At 46.2% G+C, this 19,337-nt stretch overlaps 2 protein-coding genes across 4 annotated transcripts in view; one reads left to right on the plus strand and one right to left on the minus strand.

Moving 5' to 3' along the window:
* Positions 1-17,848, plus strand: part of BIRC7 (baculoviral IAP repeat containing 7) — a 52,465-nt gene extending 34,617 nt beyond the window's left edge. Inside the window, exon 8 of the mRNA XM_063349753.1 lies at positions 17,563-17,848. Within this exon, the coding sequence (XP_063205823.1) occupies positions 17,563-17,567 (5 nt within the window). The 3' untranslated portion in view covers positions 17,568-17,848. The remainder of the gene's footprint in view (positions 1-17,562) is intronic.
* Positions 1-19,337, minus strand: part of NKAIN4 (sodium/potassium transporting ATPase interacting 4) — a 53,526-nt gene that overhangs the window by 14,471 nt on the left and 19,718 nt on the right. For all 3 annotated transcript variants that reach the window (XR_010073015.1, XM_063349755.1, XM_063349757.1), the window contains exons 2-4: positions 12,568-12,705; positions 11,974-12,054; positions 3,164-3,361 (exon numbers count right to left, since the gene is read on the minus strand). Coding sequence is in view for 2 of the 3 variants with exons in the window: in XM_063349755.1 (XP_063205825.1) it covers positions 3,164-3,361; positions 11,974-12,054; positions 12,568-12,705 (417 nt within the window). In the remaining variant the exon portion in view is untranslated. The remainder of the gene's footprint in view (positions 1-3,163; positions 3,362-11,973; positions 12,055-12,567; positions 12,706-19,337) is intronic.

Below are 19,337 nucleotides of genomic sequence, written 5' to 3' on the forward strand. Positions count from 1 at the left end.
TTTTCACATAACATCTGCTGTCAAGGCTTGCATTGCCTCCTTCCTGGGAACCTTCCAACCTGTCAGTCTGAGTGAAAACAGCAGACAGGCAGGCAATGAGTTCTCTCGGTTGGGAAGACATTTACAATTTCCATCCCATTCAATGGGGCCTCAGGAAAAGCCTAACCCTCCCCACTCCCAGAACTACCATATGGACAGCCCAGAGCTATGCCAGGTATTTCAGAACTAGAAATCACTCCTCTCCCTGCTGGATGGCGAGTTGGGGAGATGCAAGATGAATCCTTGCTAAGATAAAAACAAACCAGATTTCTTTTCTTGACAAACTAGGTGCTGTTGCATTTCCTAATTGGCTTGGTAGGATTAGTTTTACAGTGACATTTCTATACCAGTACAGGCTTTAAGATGTTACAGTAAGCTTTTTCCTCCAACGTGTTCTGTGCTAAAGCACTGAGAAAGATTTTCATACTGGGCCCTACAGCTACTTGTATCAGGCATGGTGACTGATATGCTCGAGTTTGATCGCATTCCAGATTAAAGGAGTTGCTTTTGCCTTCAAGGAGTACAGACGAGCTCTGAGCTACAACAGACTGAGACCTTATGTATCTTCAGATGCATGCCCAGGAGCAGGATAATACAGTCAGCAGGAGTCAAGATGACAGCCAACACTGTGCTCACCATATGGGTTCAGGTTTGCTTTCCCTCTCCTTTGGCATGCAAGACTCAATTCAGTGAGCTTTACCCCAAGTACATAATACGGTGCACTACAGTTCCTCAGTAGTCTCAAGGAACTGGTATTTCCAGAAAACAACCACATTGTCCACAAGAACATGGATTTCACACTACCGTATCTGGAATAAGAAAGACACAAAACACAACCCCTGCCCCGAACCTGACAACTTCTAAAAACCATTAGGCAAAGCAAAAAACTACAGGAAGCACGATTTTGGCTGTCCCTTGCCCTTTTTAACAGGGAACAGACTATTCTTGTCTCAAATGTGTGGCAGACAAGGAGGGAAGTAGGTCATGTCCCTTGCTGCATCCCCTCAGCCTTCAAGTTCCTCATCATGTTTTTTATACTATCGATCTGGTCTCCCTGCCTGTTGGCAGCACAGCACCTGCCAGGCACTCTGGGAAGGACAACAGCCTGTAATAAAATCTGCCTTAAAATGAGATAAAGAGAACAGAAAAAGATACTGGCAGAGATCAGAGAGTTTGACCCTCAGAGACTAAAAAGGGAGAGAACGGGCTGACTGTTTTCAGGCAAGGTCTGAGTGAGAAAGTGAAAAGGCTTGCCTTCTGCCTTACCTCAGCAAAGCAGAGACGAAAAGCTCTATTTCTCCCACTACATGACAAAATTATATGAGCATTTCAGAGCTGGCAGGAGTTACAGGCCTGGGGCTTCAATACTCTACCTTTATTACAGGACAAGCAGAAATTTAGTTCACTCTGCGTAGCTCAGCCCATATGGCTTCCTTGCATACAAGTATTTTAGCATCGTTTCCAGGGTTTAGAATTCAGAAATCCACTGCAAGTTAAATTTCAGGGAGGAGGAGAGAGAAAATATTTACCTAAATCCTGTTTTATCTTATAGTTCCCTCCTCTGCCTCCCCATCTGGCCCTTTGTAGGCCTTGCAGATGCACAGAGAATATTGTCATGTGCCTTTGGGAAGAAGCAAAGGAGAAAACCCAGAGACACAGACTCATATCATATCCTCTTAGCTCAGGGCCATGTGCCTAAGTGAGTAAGCTGCCATAAAACAAACTCAGGACCATTTGTTGGCTGAAGCTCTAGCCTGGGGCACAGGGGCTCCTGCCAGCTCAGGCATTTAGGAAGGATGCTAACAGTGACATATTTCTGCACTTTAAAAGTCTGGGATGTTGTGATTTTAAAATCTGTCAATTGTTTCACCCAAGTCAGGAGCAGCACCAGTTCAGCAGTATTAATCCCATTCCAGCTAACGGCCCTTTACAAAAGGACAACAGGCTCAATTCTTCTGGATAAGTTGGTTTGCCTTGCTCACGCACATGGCTCGAAGCAACTCGCAGACAGCTTAGTGCGGATCATTTTCCCTGAAGGAGAACTAACCAAATATTAACAGCCAGCACACACACCAGGGAGTCCATCCAACTCAGGAAACAGGAGCTTCTCTGTCTGCCTCTTTTTTGTGACACGGCAAGAGAGCAGTCAGAGTCTTCCCCCCTCCCCGCAGTTCACTGGGTCACACAGATCATCCCAGCTAATAGGAAATGCAGAATCAAGACAGTGGAAAGTTGTACCAAAAAATGTGCAGAGAAGTACTGAAACTCCAGAAGCTTGGAATTTCTCTGTTTGTTATCCTGTAACATTTAATCGGGGCAAGTTACCCTTCTTTTTTAAGCCAAAACTGAAAGATGAAATGTGAACGTTTCCCCAGTCTACATCCATTTGTACATAAGCCATTAACCACAAAGTAACAAGCCAAAACAGGTTAGAAAGATGCAGGCTGCTAGCTCTAATGCAGCTACAAAATGCAGGAGTACCAATGAGGTAAGGGGCACAATGGACATTTTGTTTCAGTTAATTTCACAGACAAGTGAGAAGCAATTAATTAACAGTGAACATTAAGGACATTGAATTACTGCAGAGTATTTTAAAAAGCCTGTGGAAGACGCTGATGAGGAAAGAGTTGATGGAAACATTTAGTGCCTATCTTCGGTGTCAGCAGAAAGAAAACATGTTGTTTTCTGCTTCCTTAAACTTTATTTAATATTCTGGAGATAAGGATCTTCTCCCTTTTACTTCCTCACAACAAACGTGCAGATGCATGCTCCCCTACCTATCACTAAGTCACGTGGAATAAGAGAAATCCTTCTTCAGAAGGGTGTCTGTCCTTGTCAAAACATGAATTTCCACACCCCAACAGGGACACAAAATGATTGGTTATTGTATGCTCACATGTGATGCATTACTTCAGGTGTTCAGTTGCTGGTATCCATTTCCAGTTCTTTCTAGCAATATTGTTCATAACAAGAGAACAAAAAAAACATTTACAGAAGCTTTTGCAATCAGATGAAACAAAACGGAATGGAAAATATGGACCAGCCCCTGTGCCTGGAAAAAAAAAAAACAAACGGCATCTCCTCAAAAACTGCTACCCCGTGGCAGTCTCAGCGATGTACTCACCGCGATCAGGATCTGGAAGGAGCTGTGCATGACCTCGATGTACCGATACTCCAGGGCACAGCCTATCACAGAGATGTAGGAATGGCTGTCCAGCCCTTTGATGCCAGACATTGAAGCCTCCTTCCTTACACAGCCAGGACCATTTTCACTCCACCATGACTGGTGCCGGGAGATGTTGAACGTCAAGAGTTCACTGTCCTAAAGAGAAAAGTTTCAAAGAGATCTCCATTTACAAGTGTCTGAGATGCTGTCAGGTGAAGGCCATATTAAGTCAATGGAAAACCTCAAGTTTCTGACATCCCCACCCTTAAAAATGCTAGCACAGATCAAAATACATTTGCTTCATATTCCTTATTACAAAGTATTTCACAGGCAGGCTTCTGTGGTGGGAACCATTTCTGAGACAGTCCTGCAGCACTCCAAAGCTATTTTATCATCATGTAGCCCATTTCGGAAGCAGGTCTGGGCAGCTTCTAGAGCAGAAAGACAATTTCTAGGCTTCAGACCCAAGAACACTGGGTTCCTGCACCCAGAAAAGAACCCTCAAGTTTTGGGTTTGGGAGATTAATCTTGCAAACTTAGAAGAAAAAGTCAAAAAAGGCAGCACTAAGCATCCTGTCACAGAATCATGTGTTACGAGTATGCTCTTCCCAGCACAGAGTACTGAGAAATATGAACTTCATAACCCCAAAGTGAGTTTCAAAACCTAACAGATCTTCCTCTGTTCCTAGCTTTTAAGACGTCTAACAAGTTCCCTTACCATTTTTGTCTGATTTCCTTCCATGTTCTTCACATATGGCACATCCATGTCTTTTGTTGACCTTACTCACTGCCAGCCTCAGGTCAGTTTACCCAGCCGAGCTGACCTCACAGTGATGGTTGCAGCTTCTTGCAAACACTTCCCCAGCAATTCCTTATCACCTCTACCCCGAGAGGGGCTTTTTGTTTTGCTCTTGTCTTTGCTAGTTCAATAACGTAAACCATGCCACTGTGGGGGTTACGCAGTGAAACGCCACACAAGCGGTGCAGGAGTTTGGTTCGCAACTAGGAGCTCATTTAAAAATGACAACACTTTGCTCGCACTTGAGAAAAGAGTGGTACTCGCTGGAGTACCTGGGAGAGCTTTGGGATTTTGAGCTTACAGGACATGGCAAACCTCCCCCCCCCACCCCCCAGATGGTAAAAGACAAACTCAGAAGTGGCTGAATGAACTCATCCCTTCACAGATAAGTGCTAAATGCTGGGTGCCCCAGCAGCCCTCTCAGGTCACTTTGATGTGGAATCAACTCCTTTCAGCCACAAAACAGGGCAAGGGATTGGAAGTTTTATTCTGAAGGGTAGATTATAAAATGGATCAGGCAGAGAATCTGTGTGTCTCTACAGGTTAGAAATAGGTACTGGATATAAACACCCCCCCACACACACACACACCTAACCGTTACTAAAAGTTTAAATCTATCCATACACTGCTTCATGCTGCTTATGCCAGGGTCCTACACAGTCCCTGTAGGAAAGAAGCAGCTCCCAGAACAGCAGAGCTTGGGGTATTTACACTTCCCAACATGGGAAACCTCACGCGGCAGCTCCTTCGCCTCAGCTCCCTGTAGAGTCAAGAGTGAAAAACAGATTCAGAGCAGCTAATCCAGGCTCCTGCTCTGAATTACCCTCTGGAGAAAGGACTTGTCTCTGCTGCCAGTACAGGGAGGCTAGCCAGGTAGTCCTGCAGATACACTTTTCTGTGTCTGTCTTTGTATCCAGGGGCAAACTTGAGTTACAGGGACAGAAAATTTAAATGCCAGCCAGAAAACCTGTGAATAGAAACCAACTGCACCGCTATGCACATTGTGTAGGTACCCTCCACTCCACCACACATACTCAAAAACAGTTTGCTGAGCTGATATTAAAATATGCTGCAGGAAGCACATGTTAAGAAATGTGGACAATTAAGTGAGAAGACAGCTGCCAAACTCCTGACATAATCACCACAACAGATGGGATGTGTTTTACAGTAGATGGAGCAGGACATGGAGATGAAGTATGGCACCAGTGCGAAAGCAGCCTGACTAGTAAAGACAATAGGGAAAACTCTATTAACACTTGGGAGTTTAAAGGGAGCTGTCTGCATTTTAAAGGCTACAGGGAATAATTATTAGATTGGCAGCTACAGGATAATGCACATAGTGCAAGGTGCTGTGCTATCTTCATTTCTAGAGACATTTTTCTCTTCCAGCTTCTCACAATTTTGGTACAAGAGTCTTTGGCTTGCCCCCTCTGCTGGGCACTGCTCTTCAGTGGCCCACAGACATCCCATATATCCAGCAAATTGCATCTTTTCTGCAAAGCTTGTTCTTTCTTCCCCAAGTTTGCATGTTTCAGACACATGAATCTTCCCCAGCAAAAGCTTTTCCTCCTGGAGACAGCCATCCCTCCAAGTTTCTGTGCTCTCCTCCCTCTCACAAGCCACTTACCACTTTCTTAGGGAAGAAAAGAATCACGTTTCTCCAAAAAAAGACTCAGTTCCTGTTTCTCTGCCTGGGGCTTCCCCCAATTAGCACAGAAACAAAGCTGTTCCACAGGGCACTGAAGGAGCTACTCTTAACCTCGGTCCCCAGGGCTTCCCTCTCCCAGCTCACAGATGGTGCCTTCCCAAACCTTCTGCCTCACTGATGCAAAGAGCCCCTTCCATGCCTGCTCTACTTCTTACAGAGGCATCTATGTGTATTTGGCAGAAGTAAGAAACAGGCTGCTTTCCTTCTTGAATCTCCCTTTTGTCAGTCCTCATAGAATTGGCTCTGGCTTAACTTTGCTGCAGAAGCTGAACTTGCTTCTGAATTAAGCCTGAAAAAGCAGAACACTGCTGGGCTGGAGGTAGGCAGGTGGAAGAACAGTAGGTCCTAAGCACCACTCACTGCTTTTTGCCTACAATTATACTCCAACTTAGCAAAAAAGGAAAAAATTATACTCCAGTTAAGAGCAGATTGGAAAAACTGAGCACATTTGGATTCTAAAAGCACCACAATGACTTGCACAGAGGAGCCATCCCTCTTGCAGATGTAAAATGAATACTGATTGCACACTGGGATTGTGGATGCCCTCACGTTCACAGAGACACCTTTCTGAATAAGCATCTGTCTGGAGTGCTGCAGGGCACGAGGGCAGCACGAATGAAAGGGTCTCAACATCCAAAGCAATGCTTGTGTCCTCGGAGGATACCTGTGCTGATGGGGCACAATAAAAGAGCATTCAAGAAAATCACTTAATTGACCTCCAGTTGCTCAGCGCTTGCTGGGAGACTGGGAAAACAACCCCAGGATGTCTCCTGTGGTTTGCCAGCTTCATTTGCGAGGAGATGGTTGAAGAGAAGTGGAACTACAAAATAGAAACAGCACACTAAAATCAGGAGAAAAGAGCCAGTTGCAAGCAAGTTTAGGGAACAGCTGTTTCCCAAAACCTCTCTGCAACACATCTGAAGTCTAAACACACTGAAATACTCCCCAAAGTGGTACGCAGGTTGGAAGATGTTAATCAGCCCCAGAAGCGAGGAAGCGCTGCTGTAAGGGAGAGTGATCTGTGTGTAACCACACTCCCCCTTGCTTTGTGACAGGCTGCTATTTGAAGGGCTATTGCTTCCTCTTTAACCTTCAGCCTGAAGAGAAATATGAGCAAAGAGTGATACAAGCGCTTTCTCAGGAGCATGTTGAAGGCCAGCCAAAAAAAAAAAAAAAATCACATGTCACTCTGAACTGTTGTAGCACCTGGTTGCCATCCATTTGCCATCAGTGTAAGCAGGAAGGCAACAGCACTAGAACTGTAGTACCTACATTTTACAGAGTCTATTCTCCTTTCACAGCCTCACCCCACCGTGTCCCACAGGAAAACTCACACCTACGTCTGACACCCACAGAGACAGCTGTGTTCCTTTCTGAAATGGTTTCCTGAAAGCTCTTCTGAAATTATTTTCTAAGGGATACTATCAGAGATAGATTTCTTGTTTTTCACAGCCTTCTGAACTGCCTCCCCCCCAGATTTCCTTAATTATCAGGCAAAGCAGCACTATAATGGCTCTAGAAACAAATTGAGCCCTGTATGGGAGCCCCCAGAGCTTGGCAGCAGAAGAATTTTAAATCTTTTCAGTTGGAAACATTTCTTATCAAAATAGGAAAATAAAATGTTTATCTTTTAGTCATGTGTGCTGGGTAGCTGTATCACCCCGAGACAAGAGAAGCACTTTCATTGTCTCTCAGCAGGCTTGTTGACAATGCCACAGCATTTAAAGGCCAAATCCCAGGCTTCCAGGTTCTAAATTTAAATGGAGGGACAGTTGTAATTAGGCATGCATTTATCCACCCTCCTCACAGTATTTTTTCCAGGTACAAAGTCATCTCAAGATGCCATCCAGATTCTCTGGAATACAAATAACCGCCCCATCTGACTAATAAGGGCTGCTTCCATTTCAAGAGGAGATTTAGACCACCACCACAGCTCTGGATTCAGATCAAAGCACTGGGTAGACAGACAATATAAAGAAAGGGGAAAAAAAAAAGTCACTATTCCAAGATGAATAATTCCAGAGGAAAAAGACAAAGGAATACATTGAAATACACAACAGCAATTCCTCAAACCTCTGAATGTTTCTCAAGTACATGATGAAGAGTCAATCAGCACAGCAGCTGGACAGACAGATGCTCATATGTCTTACCAGCAGGATTTTAATAATTAACTCAGACTGGGGGGTTGCAGGAGGGACTGTTTCACACTCGAGTAGAGAGGGAGCAGCTTAACATGTTATTTCAAGCACAGCCTAGAAACTTCAGAGATTGCTCCCAACAATCCACCTAACCAAAAGGCCAGATGGACAAAGAGAAAAGAGGGAGGTGGAACAGGAACAGACCAGAAGAGGAGGAATAGCAATCTGGAAATTCAGCTGTGATCCCCACCACAGAGCAGCGGTACAGCACCTTCAGAGGCTGCATTTCCCCCAGATGCAGCAAGTGTGCTCAGAACTGTGAGCAGAGCAAGTCAGCAAGGCAACGCTGCCAAAAGCCGCTTGGAGGCACATCACCATCTCACTGCCAGTGCTGAGAGGCAACCCTTCAAATCCAGATTGCTCTATCTCTTGCCTGCTCATTGGCAAAGCGCTTACAGGGAAGCTGGCATCATCTACACACTTAGGGAGGCCCTTGCAGCAACAAGGAAAGTGCTTTCTTAGACACTTATGCTGATCCATTTGTGTCTGGCCACCTAATGAAGTTCTGCTGTGCCATATTTCACACTCTTATTCCTACTGAGAAAAGATTGCAAAATGAAAAAAAAATTACAGGATAGAAATATAGAAACCAGTCCAGTTTAGCTCTTCTAGGAAGTAGAGAATAGATTCACAGAGCAGGAAAGAGCATTTTCCTTTTGGAAAAAAAAAATTCAGGGTAATTATCACTAGTGGTTAGGAGGTAGCTGGTTAGTAACTAGTTATAACTACCCTGGGCAGGGCTGGCCAGAGCAGGTTTCCATGGCCAGGAGACAGCAAGCACTGCTGGAGGAAGAGCACTTTAGGAAATGATGTGAAAGACAGGAGGAAAGAGAGGGTGGGAAGTGATGGGCAGACAACCCAACGAAGGAAAGAGTCAGTGGAGAAGTGTTTGCATGGGAAAGGAAAGCAAATAGCCAGCCCCCAGACTGCAGATCCACAACCATGCACCTACCAGCCCGTATTCTACTGACAACATGGAGTTTATAACTAAGAGATAGTCTCTTAACCCCTTTGCCAAATTGCTTGTGGGCTGACATGGGACCTTACCTCACAGACCCCGCAGCCGTGGCGCCCCTGGTTTCTGTTGTTGAGATCAGCCGGGCACAAGAACAAGCGTCCGTGCTCACCTCAGCCCTGAGCTGCACCAGCACCTCCCTGCGCGCCGCCGGCGCTCCCTCCCCACTCTGAGATCAGAGCTACCCACCACAGCACAAAGAGTTATTTGCAATAAGTGCACATAACCATTTCCTCATTTTTTCAATTCTTCAGGATTTCCTAAACTTGTTACAGCAGAAACACTTGGATCCTTTCCCCCCATTTTCACCCCACCCGAGTTATCACCTGTCTCGGTTGCACTGGGCTGTCATTACCAGCCACCAAGTTAACAAACTCCATTCTTTCTAGCTCACTGCCCTTTCTGCATTTTGTCATTATAAATTAGCTAGCTGCTGACAGAGATCTCCCTGGCAGGCTGCCCTTGTCAGGAATACAGAGGGGCGAGCACAGCACTGGCAGGAACACTACTCTCCCACTCCCCCCCGGCTCCCTCCCACAGGCTCACCAGGAGTCACAAGGGAAACCACCTGAAGACCTTCCTCAGAGCTATCAGCCCCTTGAGGGACTTGCACAGGAACAGCCCTGTCTGAAACACTCCCCAGCACATTCGTGCTTAGTCTAGTACTTAATGAGTTAGTGTTTACCTGACCAGCTCCATCAGCCTCACTCCACCAAAGCTCTTCTTCTAATATTTGCAGTCTACGTGCTTACTGCCAGGCTAATTACAAGCTTTGACTTTGACTTCTTATTAGGAACTGAAGGACAGCTTCCTCCCAAGGGCCCTGAGGACACACAGAGATACCTGCTCCTCTGCAGCACCCCTGGCTGATTCTGCCCTTGCCCCCTCCAAGAGCCTGTCCAACACTTGCTCATCCAAGCCCAGGTGCCCTTCTGGGATCTGATCCCAAGACAGAGATCGATAAGACTCAGCAGATGTCAGCTGGTGTTGGATTAGGTTTCTAGAGGTTGAGCAGGACAGCAATACTACTCTTGAGTGCAGCCTGCAGAGCACCACACTGTCCTACAGAAACCTTAACTCCTGTTCCAAGTGCATCTTTTGTTCTCATGTGGAAGTCAGGTTTCATTTGGCCATTACAAAGACCCAAATAACTTCAGTTAAAGGGGAGAAGGTGGAAAGAAAGCAGCATCATGAGTTTTTCTTACAAGACAGCCTTTTTAAATGAAATTAACTCTTTAAGAACAGAGGCAAGGCTGTAAAGGATTTTACCACCAAGCAAGCACAAATACTCTGCTGTGTTTGCCAGTTGCCGTCGAACTAACAGCATGAATTTCTCATTGCAGCTCTAGGGAGAAGTCCACTGAGTCAATAACAGCTTGTACTGCAGCCCAATTCTATAAAAAAAAAAAAGTCCCCAATCACAAGTGTCATCCTGTAGGCTAAATAAAGGTTCTTTGTGTGCTGGCTTTGCTAAAACAAGCCACAGCACAGAGCAAGGTTATGAGATGAAGCTCCTCTGTAGTGGAGAAAGTGGAGTTTGTTGTGCTGTTTGAATTGCAGAACAGCAGCCCGGCGTGTTGCGGGGTGGGTTGGGATTAGTAAACACAAGTAATCAGCTGGCTGGAAGCAAACACTGGCTGTCAGAGAAGCTCCCAGAGCAGTTTATCAAGCCAATATTTCCTCTGCAGAAAGAAATGTTTAAGTAGTTACATAAAATTCTTTTTTTAGTTGGTCACAGCCAACATCGAGATCATCTCAGGCTGAGCTTCTAGATCATGAGTAATCACTGTTTTGGGCAAGAACTTTCTCAAAGTTTCTGTGGATAATTGAGAGGGGAATAATTGAGGAATTAGGAAGTTACATTTCCTTATCTGCAAAGGATTTATGCTGTCACTCATGACTCACTGTAGGCCTGATAAAGAAAACATAGCGCAGTTCCAATTATGACTGCAACTTAGATGTATGACCTGGGAATTTAGGCCAGATGTAGAGCGCTCCGAAATGAACCTGTATCCTATAATCGCTCAGAGTCTGCTAAGCTACAGGCACACTTAGTAATTCATTGCTACAGCTCAGGCTTAATTTAGGGCCTGCCTCCCATTTTTATTATTTCTGACTCACCCCTCATTAAGCAAGCAGCAATACTTAGCTTATCTAGCCTTCAAAGAGCTTCCCATATTAACCCACGATACCCCTGGCCAAGAGCCATGAATAGCCACCAATGTATTTAAGAAGGAAGAATTAAGACACGGAAGCCACATCATGTCTGAGGCCACATCCAGGGGAGATGCACCAGCCTCCCCAGCACCCCTCTGGTTCAATCTCTGTTCAACGGAGAGAAGAGCCTCTTCCAAACAGCGCAATGGGAAATATTTTCCCTGGTGTAGCAACAACCAGGTACCTACCCCTGTTGCTGAAGTGCACTAGGTCTTCAGCAGACCTGGGAGGCAGAAAAATATCCAGAACCGGTCAGGGATGGAGTTACAGCAAAGCCCTTGGTCCAAGTCAGCCCAGCCAGACCGAGTCCTCACTGCCGCTCTTCCCCGGGACCAGCTCGCAGAGAGAGCACACCCACTGCTGCATGAGGGCCTTCCCCTTCAAGTCACACACCTCCTTCCCAAGGTGTTATCAGATCACAAGAGGATCAGCTGTAATCTAGTTAGCTCATAGCCTTTCTCAGCCACCTCTGCATCGTGGCTGAGAATTAGCCCTCCAACCCCACCTCCCCTCAGGACGGGTCTGCTGCCAGGCTTGCTCTCACCTTTAAAAAGCAAATACACTATAAGGGCAGGGCTTACTCCAGTCACCACCTGCACTGACCGGCAAAGGGCTCCAGGAATCAGTATCATCAGCCTCCCATTTTTACCATACAAGCAGCAGTACTCCTCCATCCATAGTAAGGCAGCCCTCTCCATAGGCAAGGGGACAGGACCCGCTCCCAGGCACCCCCCTGCCACCCACCTGAACACCACCACCCCCGCCTCTCACAGCTAAGCTCCATCCCATTGATGCAAAACCTGGGCACTCACCCATAAAGCTCCTACTTACCTTTGAGAGCCCTCCCACTTCTAAGTAAAAGCAGATGATGAAGATGTTCCAGGTGACCCAAATTGCAGTCCAGATGGCATACTAGAAGGGAATGGGGGGGGGGGGGGGAGAGAAAGAAGCAATAAACATTAGGAAGTCATTGGAATTAGTTTATATACATGTGATGCAGCTGGGGGCAGTTAAGTGCCCTGAGTCAGCAGTGCAACTCTTTTCTCTTCCTCTGCTTGTTTCCCATATGCAGATGGTCCCTTGCCTGATTAGAGACACAGGGGCAGAAGTCTGGAGGGAGTGGAAGAGCTTCTGCCATGCCTTTGTCCGGCACCTAGTTCTCCCTTTCTGTTGTGTAGCATCTCGGTGTTACTCTGGTACCACTAATAATTATCTGATACCTTCCAAGTTTGGAGCAAGTACAGTGAAAGTGCAGCACACTGAACAATGTGTTCCTAAGCACAGTACCTCCTGCTAAAATTGTTTACAACGCTCATGTCTGATTTCCCAAGGGCTTTACTCGGTTCCTCATTGCTTGCCTTATCCCACCAGAGCCAAAGCTGTGAAAGGCTTTGAAAGGCTCTGAAAAAAATGGATATTACTTACCACCACTATGTAGCGAGGTCTATATTGAATCGTGCCAAACAGGCCGAGGATAACGATGATGATGTGGAGGAAGTTGGCGAGGATAGGGGCCCACTGGTATCCCAGGAAATCAAACACTTGCCTCTCTAATGCAGCAAGCTATAAGGGAGAAGGAAAATGAGAGTTACAGCTTCTGGGCTCATGATGTTTATTCTCAAGGTTTTGACATGCTCCCTGAGCAAATCTCTCAGCAGCTGAAGGTGTTACTCCATTCCCAAAGCAATTTGCTGCCTATGAACCAGGTCAGTAGGACAGAACATGTGTTTGCACACACCCCCTTCCACTTTGTTCTCATCCCATCTCCTCCCATGGCTAAGCTAACGCTGACCAGTGAGCTCCAGTGCCTGTGTTGGGCCATGTCCTCTGTGCTTTGCAATGGGGAGGCGGCCCTGTCAGAGGTGAATGGCAGGACGGTGACATCTTAAATGGCTGCACCAGGACTTTCAAGAGCTCATTTGTCAGAGCCTTCAGCATCACTCCATCATTCCTGACACCTCTCATGCTTCTGCTCTTCAGCACACGTCCATCAAAGTGAGAGAGAAGAGGAAACTCTCTATTCCACCTTAACCCCGCAGAAAATGCTGCCACCCAGCAAAGAAATTCTGCAAACACATCGGTTTTCCGGGAGGACAGGCTGTGTTCCTCTCCCGCACTAATGACATGATTCAAGGCTAGTACTGCGTTCTCGAAATAAAACTCCATTACTGTTGAAGTGCTGGGCCTGCTTTTCAAATCATATTTGCATAAAGATGAGCTTTTCATCCACAGCCATCGTCTGTGCATCAGGCAACAACTGGTAACCTGGATCTGAAGGGCTGTGTTATGCCTACAGCTGAAAGAGCACAGCAAACATGCAATTGCGTGCTAGCCTTTACATCCCCACAGCCTTTAAATATTATGGCTATGGGCGAAACAGTGAGTGGAGGGGGCAAAACGGTTGCTGCAGGTTTTTCCCCAGTGCCCAGCCTTATGCAGAGACATCTTCTCGTTGCTTGTCTCCACTAACGCAGTGCAGCCAACCTTCCCCCATTGACCGGCGACTTCGCTGCGGCTGAGGCACAGCAGGAGATTTCCCTGCCAGGGTGAGAGTTCAAAGTCTGCTTTATTATCACAGTAGTATGCTGGGATTGCATTGTTGCATTTCATATTTATTTTGACTTAAATAAAGAATTACAGTATACCATTGATAGTTAATATTAATCTGACTACTAATTAGACATTAACCATGGATGATCCTAGTCCACTGTGTGTGATCAGCTATGTGACATCTTTTCCTGGCTTGGCTTTTAAATGGGAGCTGGGGACCAAGCACTGGAGCACCTGTAATGGCTCAAAGCATTTAAGGATGTGAGTGGTTGCAGGTCCCAGTCAAGCCGCTCGATGAGAGAAGCCACATCTATCAAATGATCATTTTTCCTCCTTCTTCCTGCGTCGCTGGGGAAATCACCTTCACACCTCTCTTGGGCTAGGAAGGTATTGCAATTCTCAACGCTATCTTGGAAGTTCAACAAAAATCTGTATTGCAAAGAAATTTAGAGCAGCCCTGTCTAAGGGAGATCAACCAGTGTGGGGGTCAGCAGCTTTCCCCCTTGACATCGCTCTTCACTGGCAAAGGGGCGCAGAGAGAGTGGGGAGGGAATGGAGACAGTCCCCAAAAATCTCTCTTCTGTGAAATAATTAGTCTTCCCTTTGAAGCGACGCATACTGCCCTGTTCTGATCAATGTGAACCCCCTGGAAGATGCTGTGAGATGGGCTGCACGGCCACGCGTAGGGCTGTGGGGCTGGACTGGGGCAAGCGCTGCTCATTGCACCGTTCAGCCTGCTCTCCCCCCGCAGCACAGCGGATTTTCTGTATCTCCTCAGAAACAGCAGTAATAGGTTAAACGCTTAATCTTTTAGGAGGGGATTAACGCACGTACCTTAACGATATTTGGAAATTTTGAATCCTGACTGGCTGGCAATGGGTCACTTGACTGTGACCGCTTCATCCAATCAGGCATTTAATTGGCTTTGTGCGTTACATTAACGCGTGTGTGTGTGCCGCACAGAGCATCAATTAGCCGAGGGGACACAACGGGGGTGTGTTCCGCAGAGATAACACCCTGCTCAGCTTCGCCTCTTGCCTTCAGGCCCTGAAAAGGGGGATGAAGGCAGATCCGTCCTGCCCATGCCTTCTGCCATGAGTTTTCCCACTCCAGTATCAGGGCATCCATGTCTGGAAAAGTGTTTTCTTCTCACAAATGAATGTTTGCCATTAGGGCTGTATAGAAGGGGAAAGCTTGTCCTTCCACAGCTTCGTGATGTTTCCGGGCTTATTTCGTCCAGGGAAGACATTGGTCTGTGAGGTGAGAGGTACCCAACCATCCTGGAGATGGACCTGCCAATCTACACTGACTTCAGGCTGGGGCACAGCTCCTAGAGAGGTCCCTGGTCCCTGCCACACTGGATTTTTCCCCATGATTCCAGAATCCCAGAATTTCAGAATCACAGAATCACAGAATGGTAGGGGTTGGAAGGGACCGTCATACTTCCTTCTTCCTTACTGCACTTGCCCTTGTCTCCAGGTTGTTTCTCTTCTGATTTATGTTCCTTTGCCACTTTTTCCATTTTTTTTATGATTTTGTGTCGCTGGGTGCAGGCGTGACTCAGCTGGCACAGAGATCGGCTGTGGCCGTCTGCTGGCTCAGTGAAGGGGAGCAGGAGCTGGGTCAGTATGCTCCTGTGTGATGTGCAAGCTCAGGCAAGCTGTTTCCTCATTTATAAAAATAAAACCAATTTTCTGTAAGATGTATGTTGACGACGAGCACAAATGCTACTGATGAAACTCTACCACTGTATTGCTGACACGCAGGTAGTGAGTCTGTGCTGCAATCCAGCCATCAGAAATGCAGCCTGAAGTTCCCCTGGGCTTGTCCCCATTTCCCCGGGAATGTAGCATAATTAAGGAAATATTTGCTAAAAACAAATAGATAAACAACCATTTCACTCATTACACTCCAGGTCTGTGTGCAAAGCTTACCCCTGAAACGCTGCTGAGATTTGCAGATAAACAGGGCTGATGTTTGGGCTAAGCTGGCCCCAATTTAGGGTTGGGATGTGAAGAATGTGGTGGTTCCCTTCAGTCCTGGTTCCTTCAGTCTGGCTCAGGAACGGCAGGGTCAGGGTTTGCCTACGGGCACTGAGGGATCTGCATCCTCCTACTGAACCTCTCCTGGATCCCTCTTGTTGAGCAGGGGAAATGCCATCTTTGTCTGCTGCTGCCAAGTTTCTGCAGAGTAATATCCTTGCTGTAGCTTCCTTTACGATGATTCACAGTATTCTATTGAGAAAGCCTATTATATTCTAGAGATATTGGTTGTAAAGCGAAATTTCACAGATTGTGGCACAGGTTTCAACCCATTCAAAGCTGACAGGACCTTTCCATCAGGGAGGACAAATTTTTCTTCTTTATGACTATCCTTATTAAAAACAGGATTCCTTCTGCTCCTTTTGCTTCTCTAGCCCATAGAACATTTTTACCTTTCGTTCTTTAAATTAAATGATTTGTTGCAGTACTAAAATGGGAACAGTTGTGGCAGACTTTTCTCTCCTGAAATAAACCACATTTCTGCTGATCGGAGTGAAACTGGAATAGCAAATAACCACGTGAGGCAATTGTTAGCCAGGCAAACAAAACAAGCCAAAGCTCTCTGTTGGGCCATTGTTCATTTATACGGCCGGGAAAGATATAAAAGGCAGAGAAGATGCTCTGCGCTTTACGGAGGGTCCTATCACATAGCTCACTGAGCAAAGAAAGGCTTTGCCAGCCAGCCCGACAGGACATGCTCAAGGTCTTTACACCATTAAAACTTCACCAGAGAGGGAAGCTCTACCCGAGCTGGAGGGGAGTGTTGCCTGACAGAGCCCATTGCAAAATAGGAAAATGGTCTTAGAAAACATCTCAAAATGCGCAACAGTTCCTTGTTGGGGGGTTCAAACCATTCCAGTTGCGTTTCCGATGGCTCTGGTAGGACGGTGTCACTGGCAGATGTCGACGCCAGCAGGATGCTCCGAGCTGATTCAACGTGGGCTGATGGCGGGGGCTTGCTTAAATTCTGGTCCCTCAAATCTTTTCTATCCCCTCACCTTTGTCTCTGTTGCTCCTGTCATGCTGATAAGGTGGAGACTTCAACCTGTTCCCCTTGTGCCTCCATACTGCTAAAGAAGAAGGGATGCTGACGAACAAGTCAGTTACCTGTAATTCTTTAACTCCCCGTCCTTTATAGCCTGCTATCAAGGCCATGTTATCAGCTAGATTTGCTCTTCTTAACTTATTAAGCTTTTAAAGCCTTTAATCTTATTTGGTTTGGATCTGTGTCTTTCACTGCATTTCTGAAATCAATTGGGACAGAAAATAACAAATATCGCTTTTAAGATGTTGACATGACTCGTACAGATGCAGGAAAGATGCTCAGAAAGCCCGATGGCAGGTACCGATAGGCAAAGAGGATGTCCTACACACACACACACGTCCATATGTATCTGTTTCTGCAAGCAAACCTGCTTTTACACTTTCCAAGCTCAGCTTTAATAAGAGATTTCTTTTTTAAAATTAAGTGTTAGAAATAAATTTCCAAGCATGCAATAAATGGCGCAAATGGTAAAGGCTGATCCTACTGCTATGGGCCAGCCAGGAATTAAGGGAGATAGTCCTGCAAAAAAATAAAGAAGAAGAAATGTTTTACCCAGAACCCTAGACAATTTTCCACTTGGCCTATAAAAAAGCAGCCTGCAAATTCAACTGCCTTTCCTTGTCTTTCACTGCTCTAAGGACACATAGCCTCACAGACTGCCCCGGCTCCTGCACTGCCCTTGTTCAGTGGCGTACACAGCTGCCTTGGACCCTGCGTGCCTCTCTACAGCTTCAATCCAGACAAAATTTGCAACTTAAACCCCTATATTTACTTTCTCTCTAGCCTGAACTGAGAAAGAGCCCCAGCTGCAGCCCTCGCTCACCACCAGGCTCCCGTGATGTTCAGGGCTGCCTGGCCAATTCCCGACGCGTTGATTCAGCGTTTGATTTCCTGCCAACTGGCTTTGCTTTTTAAGAAGACGCTCTTTGTTTGTCTACTGTGCAAACACCATCGGAGCGGCCAAGACTTTCACTGAAAAAGGTCACGGGTCTTTTCTTGAGGAAAAACTTGCACTGATTTCCTGAGGTATTTTGGCCACGCAGTGGTTGATGGCTTGAGTTCAGGACAAAGTCACAGTACTGCTATCCCTATGAGACATCATATAAGGATGAAAATTTAAGTCCAGCTGGCTGAAACAGCAGGAAGAAATTAAAAAGTCTCAAACGTATAATTTAAAAATATATCCATTTAGGTTTTGAACACAAATATCTTTACTTTTGGTTCTTTCAAACAGTTTAAGTTTGGGAATACTAAACAACTGTCTGCTTTGTTTATTGATGTTATTGCATTGGTGTTATTGGTATTATTATTATGATGATGTATTATTATACATAGTCTTTCTATACAATTGGTTTGTGTTTGTAAATGGTGAAACAATGCTAGATCTAAAGAATCTTAAAGCCAAGCTGCAGTGTGGTGAAACTATCAGCAGTGAGCAGAAAATTCCCTTCCGTGTGCCGGTGCTTATTCAAGGTGGAGAAGATTTTCTGGGCAGAAAAATTATTAAACAATAAGTCTGCTTTTGACACAGTGTCTGCATTTCTAAATAAATATTAATGGTTGTAATAGCTGTTTAATTAAGTTTATCTGAAAAAGCAGTTCACTGAGCCACTACTTCACATCCCCCTAATCGAGGGGCTTGTTCTGCCAGGTGCTGCGTCCTTGTCTCTTCTAAAGTCAGCCTCTCACGTGCTAATACCCGCTGCATTCATGAAATCTCATTTTTCTTCAGTGAGTGTTGTCAAGGAAACCTTCCTTGGGGCCTTGTGATCCACAGCTCCCTTCCCAGCATCCCTCGCTGAACCACAGAGGTCAAGAGACTAATTGCACAGGAGGTCTCTGTTTGTCACTTTGTCTCTCAGCCATCTTTGGTCACTTTGGCCACTGGATACAATAAGCCCCATTCTCTGATCGGTTTGGTCCGTTTTCTCCCCAGAAGCTGCTGAGGAGAAAATTCACGCAGACATTAGAGAGGCCTCTAGCAGACCTTGTATCTTTAAATCATTTCTGTTTCAGAAGGAAACTCTGGTCATTGCGATGGCTTGGAGGACCTGCCAAAGACCCCCACAAGGCAGCTGGAGAAGTCCTCGTGGCTGGCGTAAGCCCCATAGCAGGTCACTGCCCTGCAGCAGGGACTGACTGCTCCAGGGGCATGACACTCCAGCAAACACAGCTTTCCACCATGCCATAGCCGAGGATCAGGACTTCTCCCACCCCAGTCCCATCCTGCACAGAGCCTGGGCAGAACTAACCCCTCGGTGTGGTTCAGCACAGCTTCCCTGCTGAAGCCCAGAGCATCCTGCTGTCACACAGGCATTGAGTCCTCAACACCTCCTCCTTCCCCCTGGCCTGGCACCTTTGTGCTCTGGATTCTGCCCTCCCAGCATCATTTTGCGTGTTGGCAACGATGCTCTCAGGAGTGCCGCTGCTTTGACTTTGATCCCAATGCTTTCTGCTACTGATACCCTTCAGAAACATCCTAGCTGCAAAGATATGTCATTATTCAGTCCCACATGCCCGAATGCTGTTTAGCATTCCAGGAAAGGCACAATTCTTGC

The sequence above is a fragment of the Chroicocephalus ridibundus genome, chromosome 12, assembly GCF_963924245.1.
Source record: "Chroicocephalus ridibundus chromosome 12, bChrRid1.1, whole genome shotgun sequence".
Lineage (NCBI taxonomy): Eukaryota > Metazoa > Chordata > Aves > Charadriiformes > Laridae > Chroicocephalus > Chroicocephalus ridibundus.